The sequence below is a fragment of the Ambystoma mexicanum genome, chromosome 10, assembly GCF_040938575.1.
Source record: "Ambystoma mexicanum isolate Mex_15411 chromosome 10, UKY_AmexF1_1, whole genome shotgun sequence".
NCBI classification, from domain to species: domain Eukaryota; kingdom Metazoa; phylum Chordata; class Amphibia; order Caudata; family Ambystomatidae; genus Ambystoma; species Ambystoma mexicanum.
The window spans coordinates 528,321,334-528,344,142 of record NC_090932.1 but is presented as its reverse complement, the minus strand read 5'-3'; the positions used below and the strand labels follow the sequence as shown (position 1 = coordinate 528,344,142).

The following is a 22,809-nucleotide window of genomic DNA, read 5'->3' as shown; positions in this document are numbered from 1 at the left end:
GTGAGTTGTAGGAACTAGTCATGCAGTTTCATATCTCCAACCCAGAGAGATCTCAATTATAAACATTTCAAATACAACAGGTCTGCATTAGGGGAGAATGGCCTAATCAGAGCAAACTAGTAACTGGTGCACTTGTAAAGTGCCACTGAAATTCCGACATAGCAAGAATCTGCTCCTATAGTCGGGCCAGGAGAATGGAGGAGCAAAACGGGAAGCGGAAGAGCCAGGTGCATAACCAGAGGTGATGCGAATGGCTTGACACCACGTGAACGGGGCCAGTATGGGATCAATATAATTGGAGGTATGATGGACTGTGTCCGTGGGTCAGCCGGGGAAGTGTTCGTCGGGGAATTTAGAGGCCTCCTCAGGGATAGTGAAGAAAAAAAAATTGTTGGAATGTTCGAGACGAAGTTTTGGGGGGAATAGCATGGAATACTTGACTCCCAGGTCGCGAAGTCTCCTCTTTACAGCTGTGAATGATTGGCGCTCCCGTTGTACAGCTAAGAATAGTCCGGGTAGAGGTGGACTCTGTTTGCTCCCAGGAGAAGTTCTCCGTTGATCCTGGCTGCCCCAAGGAGGGCATCACGGTCCCGGAAGTTTAGGATTCTGGCAATAATGGGCCGTGGCGGAGCACCCGGTTTAGGCTTTGCGGTCAGGGCTCGGTGTGCTCTTTCGACGGCAAACTGTGAGGAGAGTTTAGGGGCATCCAGAAGTGTCATGAGGATGTGTTCCATGTAGTCCTCCATGGGTTCAGTGATGTTGTCCTCGGGAATACCAATAATGCGCAAGTTGTTCCGCCTCGAGCGGGATTCGAGGTCGTCATTCTTCTTTTCCACTGCTGCCACTTGGTTAGTGAGTGTAGATACTGCAGCCTGTAGTGAGCCTAGGTCATCCTCCGCGACTCCCAGTCTAGTCTCAACCTCAGCCACTCTGCCATCCGTCCTTTCGATATGGGCTTTTATGGAGGAGATTGTCCCATTCATATTGTCCAATTTAGTATGGAGTGTGGTAAAACCATCACGTATGTATTCGAGCATCTTCTGTGAGTCCTAAGAAGTCGGTGGAGCAGAGGAGGAAGGTTGTTCCTCGGAACAGTCAGTGGCGGTTTTGGAAGGAGTTTTAGTAAACATATTCAATGAGCTGTTTCTTCCCAGTACCAGCTCCCTTGGTCATGGCGAGGGTCGGGCTTGGGGACCGGGGTCCAGAATAAGGGTATTACAGAGGTAGAGAGACCCCCCCCCCAACCCCAGCCGCAGCGCAGGGACACCTGGGGCTATGGTATGAAGGCTTACGGGGGCTGTGGAGCGGTGTCAGAGACAAAGCCAGGTCATGCTCTGCAATAGCGATTCACGTGATTTTCGTGCTCTCAGATAGACAGGATCCGCTCCGGCGGTGACTTCAGTGTGTGTAAGCCCCTTGGGGTGGGGTTGGTGGGGTGGTATAATACCGCTGGTTCGATGTGGTGTGGATTGGGTGTTGCAGCCCGGGGTGGGCCACGCATCTGCCCAGTATGCGTACGGCAAGAGTTAGGTGCAGGAGGATAGGGTTGGAAGGCCAGCAGACACACAGTAGTGAGGGGGGTGCCCGCAACAAAGAGACAGCATCAGGGGGGGGGGTCTCCACTGTCTTTCATGGTCTTCAACTGAGCAGAGTTTGCAAGGGGATGAATCTGGGATCAGATGCTCCCCAGGTAGTGGACCCCGATCAGGAGTACCTGGGTTATGACTGTCCGGCCCTTGGCGTCAGAGGGGGAGGTGGTCGCCTTGGAAGTAGGGTGTCCTGAAAGGTGGAGGTGGCAGCGGCACAGCTCCAGTGACACCCCAAGCCGCCAAGTAAGTCTGAGCTGGAAGGAGAGGGTTCACCGGCCCATCAGGGGGTGCCTGTCAGCGACCCGGCTGGGGGAGGAGGGCCCCGACGGCGCGGGCCGCAGGATCAGGCCAGCCTGGGTAGAGCGTAGTGCGAAGCCGGTTCGTGACCGCAGTATTTGACAAACCCAATAGGGGGTGGATGGTGGCTCGCTCCCTGCTCGCCCGGCCTCCTTACCTCAGTGATGCTGTAAACGGATAGCCTCTGGAGGGGGAGCCAGGGAGACGAGCAGGCGTATAGCGGCGCCACGCGGAGTCAGCCGCCGTGGAACAGAGTAACGGGAGGCTCCGGTCCGGAGCGTGTAGGCCGGGGGTCTCTGGTCCCCGCCACCAGTCCACAAGGTACCGTATAGGTGAAACGGGGGTCGGGGATCCAGGCAGGACACTCGGCAGCAAGGGGCGACACGCGTGGCTACGTGCCCCACCCCCACGCAGGCTGCCTTCGCCGGGGTGTCGAGTAGCGCCGGCGATCCGAGCCTCACGGGGCTCTGGCTCAGGGCAGTCCAGTAGCTTGTCACGCCGCACAGTCGGCCAGCGCCGCGCGGGTCACACGGGGTCCCCGACCTCCAAAGTTGGCACGATCGCAGCCTGGAGCTTAATATCCCTGCTGCCTGAGTGTCGGACGAAGCAACTGTACTGGCGAGGTAAATAACTGATATGTGCCCTCGCAGTCCGGAGCTCTAAACTCAGGTGGCCATCTTGCTCGGCGCAACAGCACCCGCCCCCCCCCCCCGAACACAAATGCAATTTTTAAGCTTGAAAGTAAACAGATTATTCAGTAAATCCTTTGTAAATGCATTGCATATTAAACGTGTATCTGACTGTTGAGCCAGTGGACTGGTCCATTTGTTCAATAAAAAATTATCAGTAGCATTTACCAAATGCCCCAACTGTTCACACAAATTGATAAGGATAACCAAACTTAGGTGGTGGAGAAGGGAGATGCTTCTAGTGGCCAGGTTTCAGACTGAGGCACTAGAACAACTATGTTCTAATGCAGCTTCCGCTACTTGACAATATGGTGTAATCAAGGAAAATGTTGTTTGTATTATGGAGCTTCTCGTTTCCTTGTTTCGTTCAAGATGGAGACGGTCTAGTAGTGATACATTTTCAATGTCTGATATAAAAAACTAATTGTCAGAATGATACAGAATGTCTTCAAGAACCAACCCCATATATGCCCCAAACCTACAAAATTCGTTAAAGTCTGCTTCAGATTAATCTAAGTGTTATTGACCTGTGTTCAAATTTGACACCATTACTATGCATGCTTTAATGTTTTGTTGATGAAACAGTTTGGGCTTTAGAGACCTGTGTAATTGAGATGGCCGATTTTAGATCCCTACTTTCTGCAAAGGTGAAGGTCCTTCCTGCCCTGATACCTCTTTGCTACTCCTTTGCAAAAATATTGATTTACTTGTCCACAGAGCCCCTGCTTAGTCTTGTAGGTAGGTTCCCTCACCAATCTCCTTGTTTTGGGGCCTGTCCCTAGAGTGCTTCCTTTCCCTCCTACAGTAAACTTGCAACGTTCCTAGTCTCCCTCTTGCATGCCCCTCTTTTTTGTTGTTCCTTCTAGCTCTTGCAGGAAGCCTACCCCTCAAAGGGATTGGATTCCCTTTTATCTGGTTTCCCTTGTTTTAGGTTTCTGTTAGGCTCTGTTCTTGTGTTCTGTTTGGTTTTATTCTTTATCTTTTTCACTTGCCTCTTGTTTGCAGCATCCCTGCCCACAAGCAGCAGTCCTTCACCATGACACCAGTAATTTAGGAAGTCTGCCAAAGGAATAGAATGAAACATAAATTGGTGTTAGGCAAGCTTGTATGTAGTAACCCTGTGGGAGACTACACCAGCCTTGTCCTCTTGGCACTAGGTAACCCAACATTTGGTATAGGCTTGTACTACACAAGTTGGTAGAGTGACTGAGCAGCCAGGCTTATCTCAAGAGGGGTCAGTTTGAGCTGTAGGGTTGCAACATAGTTTCACAGTGACATGTATTCATATAACACTTATACTCAAAGTGTCTTGATTAAAGTAATTTTAAGTCAGTTTTAAAGTAAGCCTTCTTTAGAAGGGAGCAATATGCAACACTTAAAATACACTCCAAACTACACTCCTCCAGTTCAATAAAGTAGATACCCTTTTGGGATGGCACACAGAATTTCCTACACCCTCAGTTGACTTCAATAGTTGGGACACTGTGGACATTAATATAACTTTTTACACTTAAATGGTAATCCTGACGTTGTGGAAAAAAGGAAAAGGTTAGGGAAGGAAACGATGGTTAACAAGTTTCTCAAACAGGTAAGCACTTTAGAATCCCCCAGTGCAATGTAAGTTAAACCTTTCCCAGCTATACAAGTAAGGTATGTATGACCTTTTAGAGTGACAGTTAAATACAGTCAGAGGTTAAAAAGAGTCTGCAGGGAGCCAGAACAGCCAATGTCACTTGAGCAAAGTCTAGGGGAGCTGAGGCACTGCTTGAAGATGGGCAAAAGTCTTGCACAATGTTTACGAGTTTTGTTGCAAAAGAATTGAAGTTGGGCAACAAGCTGGGAGGCTTGTGAAGGGCAAAGCTGCAAGAAATTCTGCAAAGGCCAGCCAATGCAAGCTACACACAACAAGAGGTAAGTACCCCCAGTTTACAGTACCTTGAGTCTGAAGAAAAAGGTTCAGCTGGCTTCTGTTCCTGTTGTAGTCCTGCAGATCCTGTTGTTCCTGGGCCTCAGTCCTGGGTACAAGAGGGAGGATGTCTGGGGACTCCTGCACTACAGTTTGAAGGTCGGCGGCAGCAATGGGCACATTTCAGATCAGCGGCACTTCGCGGTTTCAGCTACTCGCAAATAGCACCACCGTGGTTCTTGTGCACCTTGTGGACTTTCCTTGCTTCTGGGGTCCAGCACTATGTTGAGGTGGCTCAGGCTTGGTTAGTCCTGCTTCGAGGGAGTCTTGAAGATCTTTCTGGAGCTCGGGTCTGGCCTAAAGGTGATGCACTCAATTCTGGTGTTCCTGTACCCTGGCACTCGATTCCTGCAGCAGCAATGGAAGTACAGCCAGCAGAGAGAGGGGTTCCAGTCGAGTTCGTCTTGGGGCTGATTGGTCCCACCAACCCAAGGGGAGAAGTCGTCCTTTCCAGGCTTCTCTAGCCAATGTCGAAATTGGAGCTTCAGCCCTGCAGCGGGCTGAAGCTCCAATTTCACCGGGCAAACCAACGTTCCAGGAGGTGCAGCAAGCGTCTCTTCCAGTTTCTTTCTTCGGTTCCTTCGTCCAGTGGTTGACTCTGCCTTCCTTGCAAAATAACTCGCCTTTTATGCAATTCTCTCCCATTCATTCGCAGCCTAGCTGTCATTCACACAGCAGGGTGGCTGTCCTCCAGGGATAACCAGCCAGCCAAACACCTTGGGTGCATTCCTGTAACCAAGAAGACTAAGCAAGGGGAGTTTTGGGAACCTCCCTTGCTTCCTACCCTGCCAAACGCGCTGGAGCCAGAGGTAGGCTTCACCAGTGAATCCTGCCAGAGACAAAACAAAGGGGCCAAACTTGGCGTGCAGAGTAAATCTCAAGAAGGACCTTTCCAACAAGAAATGGGGGGGGGGGAAAAAGAAGACCCGGGCCATTTTAACAAAATGGGCACCCATGGGTGCAATACTGCAGCTGAGGGTTCAGCCTGCGGTAAAAACGCACAATGGTAGAAAAAAATAAACCATTGCCACCAGCCATTAAATGTAGAAAGGATAACATAGAAATGTTACATGAGAAGATCGACAAAGGGGATACTAAGTAACCCCTCCAGCACCTTATTGTAAGATAGTGTGTGCTGGGTCTATACGGAGTAAAGTCAGTTTCACTTTACTACTCTTGGAAACAGTAGTTATCCAAGAGAAGGTATTTCAACCTTAGCAGAACTCCAAAGGATGGACACTGCACTGAGGGTGCTGTGTGTGTCAATACAAAATGTTGATGCTTATGGAGTTTGTCAGACTCTAAAACCAAAAGAGAAACAGGGTTCAAATCAAAGCACACATCAGAAAGTGGGGAAAAGGTCTTGCTCTCTCCATGATAAAAATTAAAAGTCCTGAAGTCCAGTAAAAGAGCTAGGGGTCTCTAAGGTAGAAGGGAATTAGCACATTTCTGAGAATTCTCCCTACCAATTGGTCTGTCACATTATTGGTCTGTCACAGAAACTCCTTCCTTGTCCTCACCCTTCCTCTCACAGCCACAAGCAGCTGGCCAGGTAGTCCAAACAAATGTTAGCTGGGATAAGGTATACCTCTGTTGCAGGTCTGTGAATTGTAACTGCCTGCTGAAACCCTAATTTCCTAGTACCTTTGCTGGCCACCAGGCCAAGGCTGGCTCAGACACATTATCTGGTCTTTTAGTGTGTTTTGATGGCTAATGAGCCAAGTGTCAGAAAGGCAACAAAGCTCGCACCTTTCCTGTCCCGATGAAAACAATGACCCCTTGTTTCTTTGTCATTGAAGCCCAGTTGATGTTTGTGACGTCTGTGCCTGGCATTCACATCTTTTGTAGACGTTTTGCAGTATCCAGGCATTGTTTCGAAAACATAGTTTCGAATGCCAAAGTTTTGAAAAAAAATGCATTGAAAAAATGCTTTTTTTGTAGGGAAAGTTTTTTTTAAAATGTTTTTTTTAATAAAATGGGTGTTAAGGGTTAAAAAAACGGTTTGGGGGACCCCCATTTAAAAAAAAAATGCATTTTTTTTCGATTCATTTTATTGCAAAACTTTGCCATTCGAAACTTTGGCATTTGAAACAATCACTAGGAACCCGTTTTGCTCATTCATATTTGGATTGCTTTAATGTCACTATAAAATACACCTGAAGTGGCTACGTGCATTGTTTCATTGCAATCTTTCCTAAAGGCAGGGTGATTAAATGAAAATAAATCATCCTGTCACTGTATGTTTTTCGAGATGGCAAAAACATCAGAGAGCTTCAGTTTGTAAATTTGTCTGAGGTCTAAATTCTCATCCATGTAAGCTGTGGTTTCTTGTGTGGTCTTTCAGTTGGAAGCAGAGCGGCGGGCCGAGGAAGAGGAGGAGAGCAAGGCTAGTGAAGCATTGATTCAGAAGCTTTTAGCAGAAGAAGAGGCAGAACGAATATGCATGGAAATGAAGCGCCAAGAACAAGAGGAGCAGTTGATGCAGGACGAACTGCTGGCCCATAAACTCAGCAGTGATCTGGTGAGTTTAAGACAGACCAGTGTGAGTAGAAAGATTTCAAGTTACTGCCAGAACCAAACTCTGTTTCTATTATCTTGAGCTTATGTGAGTAGGAAACAAAATATATTCAGTATCTGGCTTCTTGCTTCTATGAACATTTAGATTGTTGTCCATATCGTACTTTTATCAGATGGCAGAAATGGTTTCACCTGTGTAAAGTGCCACCTTAAACTAGACCCATTTTGTTTTACCTGGATAGATGATTAGCACTGCAGTTCTATTATGCATTACTTCATTTTCCAACATTTGCTTGCCATTACAATTACTGATGAGTCTAGTGAGCGCATAGTACCTGCAATAACGCCTTTGGTTATTGCAGTATTTCTGTAGCTTGTGGATGTGCTTAGATCACATGCTCTGCATTGTCTGACATCAAGTGGAAGTCACAGATTATTAGAAGATTTGTTTTCGAAACTTGAGACGTCAACAGGGCAGGTTTAGGAATACTATCCCTAGTGTGATGTGTACCGTACCCATGGTCCTTCACGTGTCGAGGTCCCGCAGATTGTTTTTTTCTGCCATCAAAGTCTGTTACAAATACTAGAACTTCTCCTACAGGCTGATGCCTTTGCTTAGCTAAAGTTGTAATTATAGACTCTTTCTTTCCTTTATTGTTCACTTGCCGCACGACCACCTGACTGCTCGACGGCTCTCGACGAACACCCTCATTGTTGTCGACAACTGACTGACTTGATCGACCAGGCGCGGCCTTCACAGCCTTTTCGGGCTTTGGCCCATTACAGTAGCATGAGAGGGGGAGGTTCTTCATACTGACCTTCTTTAGTGGATGCTTATTCTATCATCGCCTTTCTTCTTTTCTCTCCAATCTGCCCTTTTAAAATATAATGGACACAACTCCTTATAAATTTTGCCCCTCCTGCTTTGTGGACTTTAGGGACAGGCATCCAGAAGAACTAGCGTCCCTTAGAGATGCCTTTTAGCCAGGGGCCTCAACACAACTAGCCCCTTTGTTAGGACAGTTTTTCGGAAGTGCTTCCCAACTTCATCAAAACCATTCAACTGAGGCAGTACAAGACGCCACTCTTAGTATAAGGCTGTACCACCTGAGTATGTGGTAGCGTAGACACAACAGCCAGGCTGATTTTAGGAGGGAGAGGGGCTGTAGAATTAGTACAAATGACATTGTAATACAAATGTTCCAAAGAGACACTGATACACTATGTATTGCAAAAAAAAAATGATTTATTTAAATACAAATAGGCCCACATAAATTTAGGGGTAAATAGGTACCGACACATATGTAATCACAATTATAAAACACTATACTTGAAGGTACACATACCAAAGTATAAACCTTATTTGAAACACCTAACAGTAGTTCTAGGGAAGTAAAACCTTTTCATACACATTCAGTATAGGTCACAACTATTCTTGGGGTGAAAACCAATGGTTACTTTCAATTTACATTCAGTAATTCAAGGGTAGTAGCCCCTACCAGTTGTACAGTAACGCTCAGTAAAAAATCACATAATCAGTCAACTGGACAATATACTGTTTGTGAATAGTGGAACACTTACTCTAGGTACAGTAAAAACCTACAACTACTTTTGTGATAATATTCAGTTGTACTAGGTGAGTAAAACTTAAGGATATAATATTCATTTACAGGTGCTTTTGAGATCACTGAAACACAGATTGAGATAAGCAGTTACTCTTGTAACCTATTTTTGGATGGCACACAGCTAACTCATGGTAAGTAAGACCCATATACTTTTTCAAGGAGGCATCAGCAACTTGAGGCAGGTATGAACCTAAGACTCTATTTGTGTCTGTCTAAAACAGCACAGGGAAAGTAAAACCCAGTATTACACTTTACTGAATGACTCCGTTATTTTAGGTAGGTAGGATTTAATGCAGACTTATTCTGGACAGGCTAACATCGAGTCAGGGAAAGTAAGACCCAGTTGGGGAACAGTCCTACAATTATCCTAACGGGAATAATCTGGTGATACCACCACATTACTTTTGGAAAGAGGCAGAACCAAATCACAGGTGAGCAATATACACTCACGTCTTCTTTCTATTAGAATGGCAAAACAGTTTCTATGGAAAGAAAGATGTTAACCATACTTTTGAGAATAGGGCATCACACATCCAAGATAAGTAAGAATTTATGTAACTGTTAACTCTTAGAGTTAGTTACCAACCAACTCTTTTACAAGTAAGTACGTTTTCTCCAGCATGGGGTCTGGCATGGATTCACATGCCCATGAATATTCCCTGTTGTCAGGCTGGGAATCCTTGGTAAAGAGAATCAGTTTTTTTGTTTCTGAACTATCTTTCGCCTAACAACCAATCACTGGTCTCTGGGTCATACTGCCCCCAGCCAATGACTGCCCTCTACCGAAGTCCCTCCTCTGGCAGCCATCTTCAGATTTTTACCGCACGTTCAAGTGTTGGGAGTCCTCGTGCTATAGCTCTCGAGCTTTTATTGCGTTTTGCGTTTTTTTAATTTATTTATTCCTATGAGTTTTTAACTCCTCTATTTTTCGGTCAATCCACCTTCCGATTAACGGGGAGCCGTTTTTGGATTCTTCAGCGCCCCCCAAGGGCGAATTTCATCGAGTTTTCTTGGAGGATTCCAGAAGCTTCTTAAAGACCTACGCTGCGTGGACATGGCAGATGAGAAGAAGGACTCCGTGCCTCTTTTCAAGGTTTTCCCCGGCTGCAACCTAGAGAATGTCTTTTCGGACGACGGACATTCCCTGCGCCTTTACTGCCTGCACTCTGACCGAACGCACGTGGAGGATGACTCTGCCTCTTGTCCGGAGATGGTACCCCACACACACTGAACAATCGACGCGGGCGTCTCAACTTGTGGCTGCAGGCCAAGGCCCCTGCTCTGGGTGAGTCCTGGCAGCATGCCTCCTCTGCCCAGAAGAAGAAAGTTGAGCAGTCTTCTAAGACCTTTGAGGGCGCCCCTCCTGCGGGGGCCCAACATAAGGCTAAGCACGTGAGTCCACTGCCACTGGGAGCGCCGTTGCGACAGGCTCCGCGGTGGCCAGGGCGAATTCAGCGTCTCCAGCACCTTTGACCACGAGCCAACGCTCAGGATCTTCAAAGAGGAGGAAGTCTGATCTTCTCCAGCATGGGGTCTGTCATGGATTCACATGCTCATGAATATTCCCAGTCAGGCTGGGAATCCTTGGTAAAGAAAAAATCAGTATCAGTTTCGTTTCTGATCTGTCCGTAGTAGTAACCAATCACTGATCTCTGCGTCATACTGACCACAGCCAATGACTGCCCTCTACCTAAGCCCCGCCTCTGGCAGCCATCTTCAGATTTTTACTGCACGTTCAAGTGTTGGGAGTCCTCGTGCTTAGCTCTCGAGCTTTTACTGCGTGTTTAGTGCTTTTTCAGGTGAATTTTCACATTTTTTCGGTTAATCGAGCCTCAAGCTCCACCGTTTCTACTCCCGTTAACGGCTACCCGTTTTTTGCGGGATTTTCCTACGCCCCTCAAGGGTGAAGATTTTGTCGAATCAACTTCTTGGAGGATTCCAGAAGATTCGCGGCCTACTTCGAGATGGCCCAGGATGCGAGTTCGTCGCCCGGACCCAAACTGTTTCGCAGCTGCCCTGGATGCGGGCTGCAGAATGTGTTTAAGGAAGACGAACATTCGCAATGCCTCTACTGTCTTCATGGGGACAAGACTCATGTAGAGAAGGACTGCCAGTTCTGCAAGAACTTGTCGGAGCGGACCATGAGGGACCGTCGATCCCGTCTCGCCAGCTGGTTGGAGAAGGGCTCAACGGGTGAGAAGAAGAAGAAAGGGTCCGAGCGGGCTTCTAAGTCCTGTGCGGGCGCCCCGGCGACGGGGGCCCAACACCAGGCCAAGCGCCGCAAGTCCGCTGGCTCCGGGAGCGCCAAAAGGTCGGGCTCTTCGGTCGCCAGGCAGGGCGCGCCTTCCCCGGCACCGTCAACCACGAGCCAGCGCTCCGGTTCAGGGAAGAGGAAGTCCGAGACCCCAGGTAAGCTTCGGGAGAAGCCCCGTCCGATCTCGGAAGAGGGGGAGCGAGGCGTCGGCCCTCCCCCGAAGGAGAAGGCCCGGGACGCACCTATGGTGGTGAAGGGCCCTACCCAGGAGGCAAAGGCCTCTATCGAGGCGATCGCGGCGACTCTGGCCAAGCCGGCAGAGACCCCACCAGCGGAGACTGCCTCCAGGACTAGAGTTTCCCTGCCGGCAAGGAGGGAATCCTCTTTTCAGCCCATCGTCGTGGCCGCCATGGTGGAAGAAGCGAGGGGGGGGCACGGTAGCTTCCTCGAGCTCGGAGTTAGCCTCGGAGGAGGAACTGACCGAGGCTGTGCTGTGAGGAACCTCGAAGTTCAATTCGAGAAGGTTCGATCCCTGTGGCGGCACAGCTGCGTCTATGAGGGATCCACGTATACCCTTATCTGGATGACTGGCTCATCCGCGCAAGCTCAAAGGACATTGCCGTCGACCACACGGCGAGGACCGTCCGGCACCTGACAGATCTGGGGTTCTCGATAAACTATGCAAAGTCCTGCTTCACTCCATCGCAGGACGCACTGTTTCTGGGAGCCCAACTCGACGTTGTCGTGCCTGGCGTCTCCGTCTGAGTAGAGGGTAGTGGCCATTTTAGGCAAGGCACAACGGCTGTTGGCCCTGAAGATCGCAAGGGTGAGGTCCATCACGTCTCTGCTCGGCATGATGTCAACATGCATATACCTCATTCGATTGTGCAGGCTGCGGATGCGCCACTACAGGAGTTTTTTGACGCCTGCTGGATACAAGTGTCAGGAAGCTTTGAGGACAAGATCACACTCTACGAGAGTTTCCGTCAAGCAATTTGGTGGTGGGGAGTTGGTGCAGATTTCCAGACCCCCCAACCCCCTCCCTTACCAGGAGACGGTTACAACGGGCGCCTCCCTGGAAGGATGGGGAGCTCACACTGGAAGCATTCACGCAAGAAGCCTGTTGATGCCGGAGAAGGCGTTGCACCTCAACGTGCTGGACCTGCGGTTAGTGTTTTGGGCCCTCAAGTCTTTCCTTCCGTTCCTCAAGGGCAAGGAGGTGAGGGTCTTTATGGACAACACCACCACCATGTTCTAGATCAGGAAGCCAGGGGGGTGCCAGGTCCCCAGCACTTTCCAAAGATGCCCAGGAACTGTGGCACTGGGCCGTCGCCCAGGGGATGTTCCTCATCCCGTTTCACCTGGCAGGAGTGAAGAACACAGTCGCTGACTCCCTCAGCAGGGAGCTGCGCTCTTGCCACGAGTGGGAGCTTCGGCAGGACCAAGTGGATCACCTGTTCCGCATATGGGGCAATTCCCATATCGATCTATTTGCGACAGCGACAAACACCAAGTGCCAGAGATTCGCCAGCAGGTCTCCCCAGCCGGGGAGCATGGGGGACGCATTCTCATTCCCCTGGGACGGCCTGTTCCTGTATGCATTCCCTCCGTTTCTGTTGCTTTTTCGACTAGTCAGTCAACTCAGACGGGCCCGGTGCGGGATGATCCTCGTTGCACCGGCGTGGCCAAGACAGATATGGTACCCGGACCTTCGCGAAATGTCAGCGGCCCCTCCAGTCAAACTTCCGGTGGTCGCAGATCTTCTCGCCAGGGAAGGAGGTGCAATTCTGCACCATGACCCGGGATCGCTGAACCTGCAGGCCTGGCTCCTGCAGCGTTAGAATTTGGGGGCTACGATCTCCCAGTTGACTGCAAGGAAGTGCTTGCCAAGGCCAGAGAATCGTCTACTCTCAACTGCTACGGACATAAATGGAAAAGGTTCACCGCTGGTGCTGTGCACAGAAGATCGAACCTCTGAGTCACAGCTCTGCAGATACTGCTGTATTTGCTGTCGTTGGCCAAGGCTGGACTGGCCAATGCTTCCATCAAGGTTCATCAGGCGGGTTATCTTCTGCTACACCAGATCTGGACGTGGAGTTCGTCAAAGGACTATTTTGCTCGTTCCCGCCGGTGAAGGCCCCGGCCCCGGCGTGGGAGCTTAATGTGGTGCTTACTAGGCTCATTGGTCCTCTGTTCGAGCCTACGCATTCGGTGCCTCTGAAATTCTTGTTGTGGAAAACAGCTTTTCTTGTGGCCATCACCTCCGCACGACAATTGGGAGAGATCCAGACCCTCTCTTGTAAACCACCTTATTTGACATTGCACGAGATGAGGGTAGTGCTGCAGACACACCCCTCCTTCATGCCCAAGGTGCCGTCAGGCTTTCATCTAAATGAGCCCTTGGTGTTACCTGTATTCTTCCCAACGCCTTCGTCGCTGGCTGAGAGGACTTTGCACTCGCTGGATGTGGCTAGAGCGCTCAAGTTCTATGTGGACCACACAAAGAGTTTCCGTAAGATGTTGCAACCTTTTGTGAACTTTGTCCCTGTGAACCATGGGAAGGCCCTCTCCAAGGCTTTCTTTTCTAGTTGGCTCTCTGGCTGCATCAACCATTGTCAGCGGTTGGCAAACCGACCGTTGCCTGCTGTCCGAGAGCCCATTCGACAAGAGCGTTCGCTGCAACTACGGCGTTCCTGTCTGGTATGCCCCTGCTTGACATCTGCAGGGCTGCTACGTGGAGGTCGACGCACACCTTCACGAAGCTCTACTGAATCGACAAGGATTCCAGGGAGGAGTTCAGAGTCAGCCAGGCAGTGCTGCACGACCTATTCCCTTGAAGGTGAGTCTGGTGAGGAGTTAAGAGATGCTTAATGTTGAGCCTTGCCACCTCCCCTGGTTGTGCATGCATGTACTGCTATGTATTCTTTATTCATGAGCATGTGAATCCATGCCAGACCCCATGCTGGAGAAGGAACAAGTTACCTAACTGTACCTGTTGTTCTCCAGCATGGGTCTGGCATGGATTCAAAAGCGAACCCTCACGCCTACAACTTTGCGGCTCTTCTCTTGGTACTACTGCCACTTTACGTGCTACCAAATCTGAAGATGTCTGCCAGAGGAGGGGCTTTGGTAGAAGGCAGTCATTAGCTGGGGCAGTATGACCCAGAGACCAGTGATTGGTTGTTAGGAGAAAGACAGTTCAGAAATGAAACTGAAACTGATTTTTTTTTCTGTACCGAGGATTCCCAGCCTGATGGGGAATATTCATGAGCATGTGAATCCATGCCAGACCCATGCTGGAGAACAACAGTTACAGGTAAGTAACTTGTTCCTTAGACACTTTTTTTCTGTTTTAGGCAAAAGGCCCAATCTGTAAAAAGTCTTTGCCTTATGAGTGTTCTCAGTGGCAGAAGGGGGGTCACTAGGGTCTAGTGTCCAACAGTGTCAGGAAAGGTTCTTAATTAGCAAGAGTTCCTTATGAAGACTGGGCAAACAGGTGAGTATTTTATTTCTAGAGTTAAGAGAGGGTCCATAGGCTTCACAGAAGTCACCCTAGCATATTCTGGGACTGGGTGCACTGGATGAGAGGCCGCCTCCTCACCGTAAACATCCCACAACTACACAGGAATTCCAAGAGACTTAAGGTAAGTACATACCCAAGTCAACAGAGTACGTCAGCATTGAAGAAGAGTTTGCAGCAGGAGGACTTAAGGATCTGCAGCCAAATATCCGTTCAGTGGATTGCTTGTTGTGGTGACTGAAAACAGGAGCTTGGAAGGAACTTTGCAGCGGGGATCAACGGAGAAGGCTCTAGGCAAAGTTTTCCTTGCAGCTGAATGCGGTTCTGTGGAATTGGCGCCTTTTACAGGAACACAGAAGACAGAAATATGCGGTTGAATTCTTATTGTTACAAAGGTCCAGCACTCTGGTGCAGGGACTTTTCATAGTATATTTGTGTCTCTGGAGATACACCACGATGCCCACGAAGGTTCTGCGAGATTCGGAAGACTTTGCACCGCGCAATGGCTTGAGGTCCCAGGGTATTGGCAGCCCGCAAGGTCACAGCACGATGTGGGATGGCTCAAAATGCAGGTCTTCCCAAGTCTAGTGGGTCTCACCAGGTGCTGGGTCAGGGTCGTCATTTTTGGAGTCCCCAGGTTGATTGGATGGAAGGAAGGAAGGAAGGGCTACAGCAGGCTCAGTTTACATAGCAGGGTCTCCGATTGCTAGAAACCGTCTCAGCCGCTTTTCCTTCATCATACTGTTCAGTTTTAGTGGTTGACTTGTCTTCAGCTTTCAGGTTCGCAGTATTTAACAGGAATTACAACACAACTTCTGCATTCTCTCCCTGCATTTTACAACAAGGGGCGGTCTGGTTGTCCAATCAGGACAGCCAGGCCCCCACTTGGATTTTTCTCCATTCAGGCAAGGAGGAAGACAAAGGGATGGGCAGTTTTGGACTCCTCCCTCGCTTCCTGTCTTCACAGACAGACTGGAGCCTGGTTGGGGAGTCCAGGGGACTCCCGCCGAAGATAAAAATCACACAAAGGAATTTCCCTCCCTGGATGTCAGGGTAAGGAACAAACGACAAGAAACACTAAAATGGCGAAAAAAGAAGACTGGGGCCATTTTGGTAAAATGAGCACCCTTAGGTGGCTTACTGCAGCTGCGAACACAGCCTGTGGTAAAGATGCACTGAATTAGTAAATTGTATCACTGCCACCAGCCATTGAAGGTAAGCATACTTTGTATCTCCCCAGCACTCCACATAAGGTGGGGTGTGCTGGTTCACCAAATAAAATGTACGCACCGAGGGAAGCACACCCGCACATCCTGCTTCTCTGTGACTTCAGCTCCTGCTTCTATCACGCTATTACCGCTGTATTCACAGATACGATTGTACAAAGAACGTACATACGGCTATTAAGATGTGCCCATTTGGGCTAACTTCTAGAAAAACCAGGACGCGCGTGCACCGAGGGAAGCACTGCTTTGCTGCCGCATCTCGGTGCTGTCCCATAACCTGGATTTAATTAAATGTTTAGCTAATCGCAGTTTCCTTATGATGAGAGGGACTTATTCTATACGTTCGAATATGCCCCCTCCGAATTATATTTAAGAAAAACAAATAAACAGCATAAGCTTTCTGATACCTGTAACGCTCACCTGATTCCCGTAGAGGTGCCGGTCTTGACTGGGCGTATACCGTATCTGCAAAGGTGATGTGTAACACACGGCTGGCTCTTTGGGCTGGACCTCTGTGCACTGTATGTCTGACTTGAAGGGTAAGATGTCTGCAGATAGAAAATATGGGATTAAGGAACTGGGTTATTGAATGTCTTTCTCTTCTTCCCTTTCTCTTCTCCTGTAGAACCCCAAAGGTTAACGCTCTCACCTTAGGTAAGTGAACGCCGTGCTCTCTATCTGCCTCGGGGCAGGGTGCTGTAACCAGTTTCTTCACTGCATAAGGGGAGCAGGCCTCTTGACTTCAGAGGACTGCTGTCCGTCGTTTACTGCACGAACGGTAAGTTTCGAGTAATTCTAATGTCTTTAAAGTCTTTAGTAATGATGTTTCTTGTTTTGCAGGGTTCCGGCGATGGCGGATGACGGGCTGAAGTGAGTTGAAGATGGAGCCCGTGTGATGAATAGAAGCGCCTGGAAGCACGTAAGTAAGCGCTTGTTGCCTGCTTCACGATGCGCTCTAACTGTCTTTTTATTTTGCAGGTACAAGTTCGGAGCGGCTGCAGGGTGCCGGAATACCCACTGGGTTAGATGTGGAAAGGAGTAATGGCACGTGAGTATTAAAGTTCCCCAATGTCTTTAAACGCACCTTGTTTTGTCTTTCAGATGCGGGATGCAGCGCCGAAGGCCTCCGGAGCGTGCGAAGAGTTGGTAAGCTTTTGGCTTTCAGATGCCGGAATGCAGTGTGAAGACCTCCGGAGCGCACGAAGAGTAGGTAAGCCTTTGTCTTTCAGATGCCGGAATGCAGCGCGAGGCGTTGGTGACAGCCGATGGACCAGGTAAGTGAAGAGCTGTCACTGAAGACCGTAATGCTAACCTGTTCTTTCTTGTCTTTATAGGTGTTGCTGAAGACTGGATTCAGGATGGTAAGCCTTTTTCCTTAGGCCCAGGATCAGATGCAGAAGACACGATGAGCGTTCTGCTGCAGAGGATGCAGAATAACGCAAAGCAAGATTCATCCATCGGGTGTGGTTTAAATAGCCTCCTGTAGTGCTTAGGTCTCTCCTTCCACAGCCACGCCTAGGTAAGAAAAGAGTTCCTGCTTTCCAGAAGAGTTCCAGTGTTCTGAACCTAGGGAGTGGCTCCTGCCCCACCCAACAGGAAAAGTAGTTCCAAACAGAAGAGGATCAGAGGCTCAACTGGCAGGCAAGTAAGCAGCATGGTCTGCTGCAGGTAAGTCCACCCAAGCATTATGAGCCCGGCGCTTCCAGCGCTGGGACTGGGCATATTTATGAGCCTGGTGCCACAGGCGCCAGGACTGGGTCCAAAAGGTCCCAATTGGGACTGGTTGGCACTCGGAACCTGGGTTATGGATCTGCTTCCAAGGGAGTTGGGAAAACCCTGACCTTTTGGAAGCAGAGATCATGACAATACCGTAACTCGAAGGTGCGGTGCCAATACCATCTGTTCAACTCCAGCAGCACGCTCTAATTGAGAGTTTACCATGAACAAACGCAAACCAGCCATGAACTCTGATATTCATACCTTTTTGTCAAGACAAGACAGCAGGCTTGGTTCTGGCTGCCATTCTGCAACAGCAAAGACTCTCCATAGCGTGTATAACGGGATCTGTTTCAAATGAACGGATGCCACAAACGCTATATCAATGATGTAAGAGTTTGGTTCGAATCAGTCCGCTTCTACAGCCCTGGACTGTTTGAATAATGACGAGGAAAAACTATTGGTTTCTGAATGTGATGTTGTTGTGTGTGGGGTGATAGCCGATACTACTTCCGCTCAGAAGACAAGCAAATCTCATCTCAACGTATCTATCTGATAGCCTGATCTTACAAAACGCAGAGACTGCTCAATCTATGTCAGTTCAGTCAGGCAACCTGAAGAATATTTCTTTGGGTTCTGTAATGATTGACTTAGTCAGTTGGCTCTTGTTTTTCGCCTAGAGAGAAGTCGCCAAACGATCAGGTTCTCTTGATCTTTTTCCTGATAAGTCGGGCAGATTCTGCATTAGCACTAACTATCCTTTATTGCTCAGACTCCTCATAAATTAAGACAAACTTTTGTCTGATTATTCTCCAATAGCAACTGGTCCTCCTGCAACTAAATTAATTGAAGCCTCTCTGGAGGTAATGGACAGAGCACTAATGTCTCTGGCTAAACTTTGAGACTCTTGACTAGAAGCTGAACCAGCAATCTGGCCAGCTGGCTTTGATTTTGAATTGGCAAAAAAATATTGACGCTTCTCTGGCCCAAAAGTAAGGCGCTGCTGTTGTTTGTACTGTTACTGATAAACAGGCACCTATTCTTATACCACCAAACAAGAGCATCTGTGAAGTAATGCCTCAACAAGGCATTAACTCTGAAGAATTACGTGACACAAGAGCTGTGACATCTGTTGTACCTTTTATAGATAAAAAGAGGACGTTATTGTTGAGCCTTTAGCGGTAGATTCCTTTAATGGCTCCCAACAACCAATTGCCATGTCCTCTAAACAATCCTATATGATATTTTCGGTATCAGGCCTTATCCACCAAAATGTTAATCCAAATTCTAAAACAACAAATATTCCCCAAGGAAAGAAAACAAAAAATATCAAAACAATAAAAACATCTACATTAGCTACAAAACAATGTATTGTATTAATGTCTATTAATAATCAAAAGAAAGGTGCCATTTTAGCCTATAACGCAGTGTCTAAAAAATAATCTTTGATGGCTCTGGAGAAATAAATTCAATCTCAAGGCGCTTAAGTATCTGCTTTTCCAACATACCATCCACTTGATGCTCTTGTTGAGGCTGCTGCTGATCTGCACAGTCTTGATAGTGGCAGAATACTTCAAGCACAGCTACAACTACCACAGTCGAAATCTATCCCAATTATCCATGTGATAATCCCTGATAAAGAGATTGACTCTCAACATCATGAGATCAGAAAATCAATTGACGACTATATGGTCTCTCTCAAATTTCATCCTAGTGTTATTAACTCTCAGCTGAAGTCAAAGAGCAAACAACAAAGTTGTCCCAAGCTTGACAGGGGCACAAAAAATGCCACTCTCACAGCCTACTCTAAAGATGATTCAACATGACTTGAATAAGCAAGCTCAGATATTTTCTCTAGTGATATAGACCAAGTAGAATTTGTCATTGAAAAAGATCTGAGTGTGGCCTGAGTATGGATGAAATCTTGTGGTGGTCTGAATACATTTTGGTTTGCAAAAATTCATCTTTTTGATCTAGGATTTGAACTGTCAGTCGGTAGCTCTGCTGAGTCCCTTACCACATGGGTTAATACAGCTCTAGGGGATCCCATCATAGATCTTAGCATTCCTATGACTTAAAGTTAGCAGACCTTGACCCAGTGCAGTTGTAAATGCACTCATAAAAAGATTTAACTAGATGGGCAACTTGTAAGTTGGAACACACGAGGCTTCAACTATCTAATAATACTCGAAATGGTCTTGAACAATATGATGCGATTGTTTTGAAGAGACCTGGTCGTGCCCATCTCCCATTTTGAATAATTATGATATTCTTCTTGTCCCAGCAACACGAGGAGTTAAGGGAAGACCCATGTCAGGTCTGGTTACTGCCACAAAGGTTAGTGCAAATATCAAATCAGAACCATGGGCTTCCCCAAATGCTTACATGCAGCTAACCAAATTAACTATACAAACCTGCATATATGCATTACTGAACATATATTGAAATCCTTTGGGTATTTCTGTGACCTATTCTTTGAAGATATAAATGACTTAATGGACATGATTCTCGTAACTCCTGATATTACGCACATCATCATAGAAGGGGATTTAAACTTGCATCGCTTTGATAGCAAATCATCTAAAACTAATCAAAGATTGACCATGTGTAATGATTTCACCAAAGTTCGGAATCTTATACTATTAAAACCATATTTCGTCCCAACAAACATGGCAGAGGGGTTCCTCCAGTGCAACAATTGACTACATGTATGTAGATACAAACCTTTTTCCGCTTGTCTCTCACTTTTCCATCATACCTACTGATCGAATGCTAACAGGTGAACGAGTGTGACTAGTCCAGGTATTTTCTCGTGATTATCTTAATGGGCTCCACAACTACTAATAACTCGGAAAGCAAAGTGGGTAAAATACCTAACGACAGAATTTGATGGCCCAGATTCTGCTACACTGGAGACGGAGCAGGCGACAAATTTAACCTGGGTTGACGTGGCTAACCCTGAGGATATAGAAAGGACAATTGGGAAGCTGAAAACATCCAGAGCTCCAGGTCCAGATGGACTGACGAACGTGTATCTTAAACAGTCCCCTAAAGAATGGTCAGAAGTGATCAGTAAGATCTTTGCTGAATGTGGCAAAAGAAAATTGATTCCAGAAACGTGGCAGAAAGCAGTCATTGTTCCGGTGTATAAAAAGGGAAGTCGGGAAGCCCCCGAAAGCTATAGGCCGATAGCGTTATTCGACATCATAGGTAAAATCTACGCTACAGACCTGTTTGAACATTTCAGGTCCTGGGAAAAAAATGGCCCATTTAAAGATATCTTGCAAACAGGATTTCTGAAAAATGGCAGTACAGCAGTTGACATCATGCTAATAAACATCTTAAAAGCTAAAGTGAAGGAAGGAGCCCGAAGGTGTATTTGGCCTTCGTGGACCTCTCAAGTGTTTGACAAGATAGACCGAAACAAATTGTGGGCAAAACTACACGGCTGGAAATGTCCTACTTAGTGCTTGAACCAAAAAACCGTTCCACTCTCAGACCAAGATAAGAGTTAAGTTAAACCATCAAGGCACTCTATCGGAAGAGATCACTGTGAATAGAGGTCAAACACGGATGCCCTTTGGCCCCGGCACTATTTATTTCATTCCTAGGCGACTATCAGCATACGGAAGCTAAAATCAGGGCCTTCCCTCCAAGAATAGGAAAAACCAGCATCCCAAGACTTTTGTACGCAGATGATGTAATTTTAATAGAGCAGACGAAAATTGGGCTGCAGCAAAAATTAACAAATCTGGCTAGATACATTAGCGACAACCACCTTGAGATAAACGAAACGAAAACTAAAATACTGGTCATAGAGAAAGCACTGAGAAAACCAACTAAACTGCAAAACCGGTTTCTGGGTAACACTAAAAATGAAATGGTAACATGAAATACCTAGGAGTTCAAATGGATAGCTTGGGAACGGATAAGAACATGCAAGACCTGCTGTGGGATAAAGTGAAACGACTAACCTCACAAACCAGAGCAGTCAATAATAAGTACGGAAAATGTTCACTAATCCCAGCGATAAACTTCTATAAGTCAAAGTTTGTTCCGTCGCTTGTGTACGGAATGGAAGCATCCCTGAACATCTCACGATCGCTCTGGAACAAACTGGAGGGCCACATTTGGAAAGTAGTGTTAGGCTTACCAAAGTCGACCGCTATGCCGGCCATTAGACGGGAATTGGGTTTGGTGTCACTAGCCTCCATGGTGGACCAAAGCGCTATGAGACTCTATAGGAAAATCATCATGGCAGATACATTACACACATATAACATCATCTTGGAAGAAATTGAAATGGGAAAATGCGTAGCTCTAAAAAAAAAAAGGTAGGAAACCGAAAAGAGATGCTGACTGTAATAGCTTGTACGGAAAAGGATCAGAAGGAAAACCCAGATAGAGTGAAACAAAAAATGGAGAAGATGGATTGGATCCACACGATTGAGAAAGCAGCTGGGAACAAACTCTTAACACATCTTCCTCCGACCTTCAACAAGGTAAAAAGTCTGCAAAACTACTGTCAAATTCCCAGATAAAGGAAAGAGGAACTTGTTTATGAAAGCCAGATTAAATGTGCTGCTAACACACACAATCATGACCATTCGGGTACCGGCGGTTGCATATGGTTGTCGCCTATGTAAGAATTCGGGCTTGATAGAAACTCTGAAACATCTGGTGTTAGAATGTCCTAAAACCGAACAAAACAGAAGTGCATACCTTCTACAGCTGATAACTAACCCCTGGATGATACAGGAAGACGATCTGTGGAACAGATTAATCTCAGGAGAAACGATGAGATGGACGGTGGCCATGGTCAAATTAATAGAACTGGCATTCCGGCTGATCAGTCAGTCATCGAATATTCCCCAGTTGAACAGCGAGCCTCCGAACTAACTAATAGATTACGGTGAAGGGGTAAATTTGGATTTACACGGAAACTCAAAATGACCAGACAGCAGTCGGGAGAGAAATGAAATGAGAAGGGAAGTGAAGTGACTAATTCACTTTGAAACCTTGATAAAATTAAGGTTTTCCTGAGTAAAATTCAAGTTAAATAAAAAAAAAATAACTTTAATAGAATAAGATGGTCGGAGAAATCCTTGTTTCGCTTTAGTGATCTTGTGTCAATAGAATATGAAAAATTGCTTTGAGATGTCCCAATTGAGGATGTGGCATACTATGATTTAATGCAGTTATTCCATACTGACTCTTGTTATCCTAACAATTCCCAAAAAATCACATCATACTACACGTGTTTAATCCAGAGACAAAGGAAAGAAAAACACTGTTTCGACAGCAGAAAATACTGGCATTGCTCTTACCTTTGCAATATAGAGATTCTGCCTTACGATCAATCAAAACTAAATATAGAAATTGGCTGCGAGCACCAAAATCTTGGAAATAT

General features: G+C 47.0%; 1 protein-coding gene across 2 annotated transcripts in view; it reads left to right on the top strand.

Moving 5' to 3' along the window:
- RNF168 (ring finger protein 168) overlaps window positions 1-22,809 on the top strand; it is a 246,835-nt gene that overhangs the window by 127,095 nt on the left and 96,931 nt on the right. For both annotated transcript variants that reach the window (XM_069618095.1, XM_069618094.1), the window contains exon 4: window positions 6,886-7,062. In XM_069618095.1, the coding sequence (XP_069474196.1) occupies window positions 6,886-7,062 (177 nt within the window). The remainder of the gene's footprint in view (window positions 1-6,885; window positions 7,063-22,809) is intronic.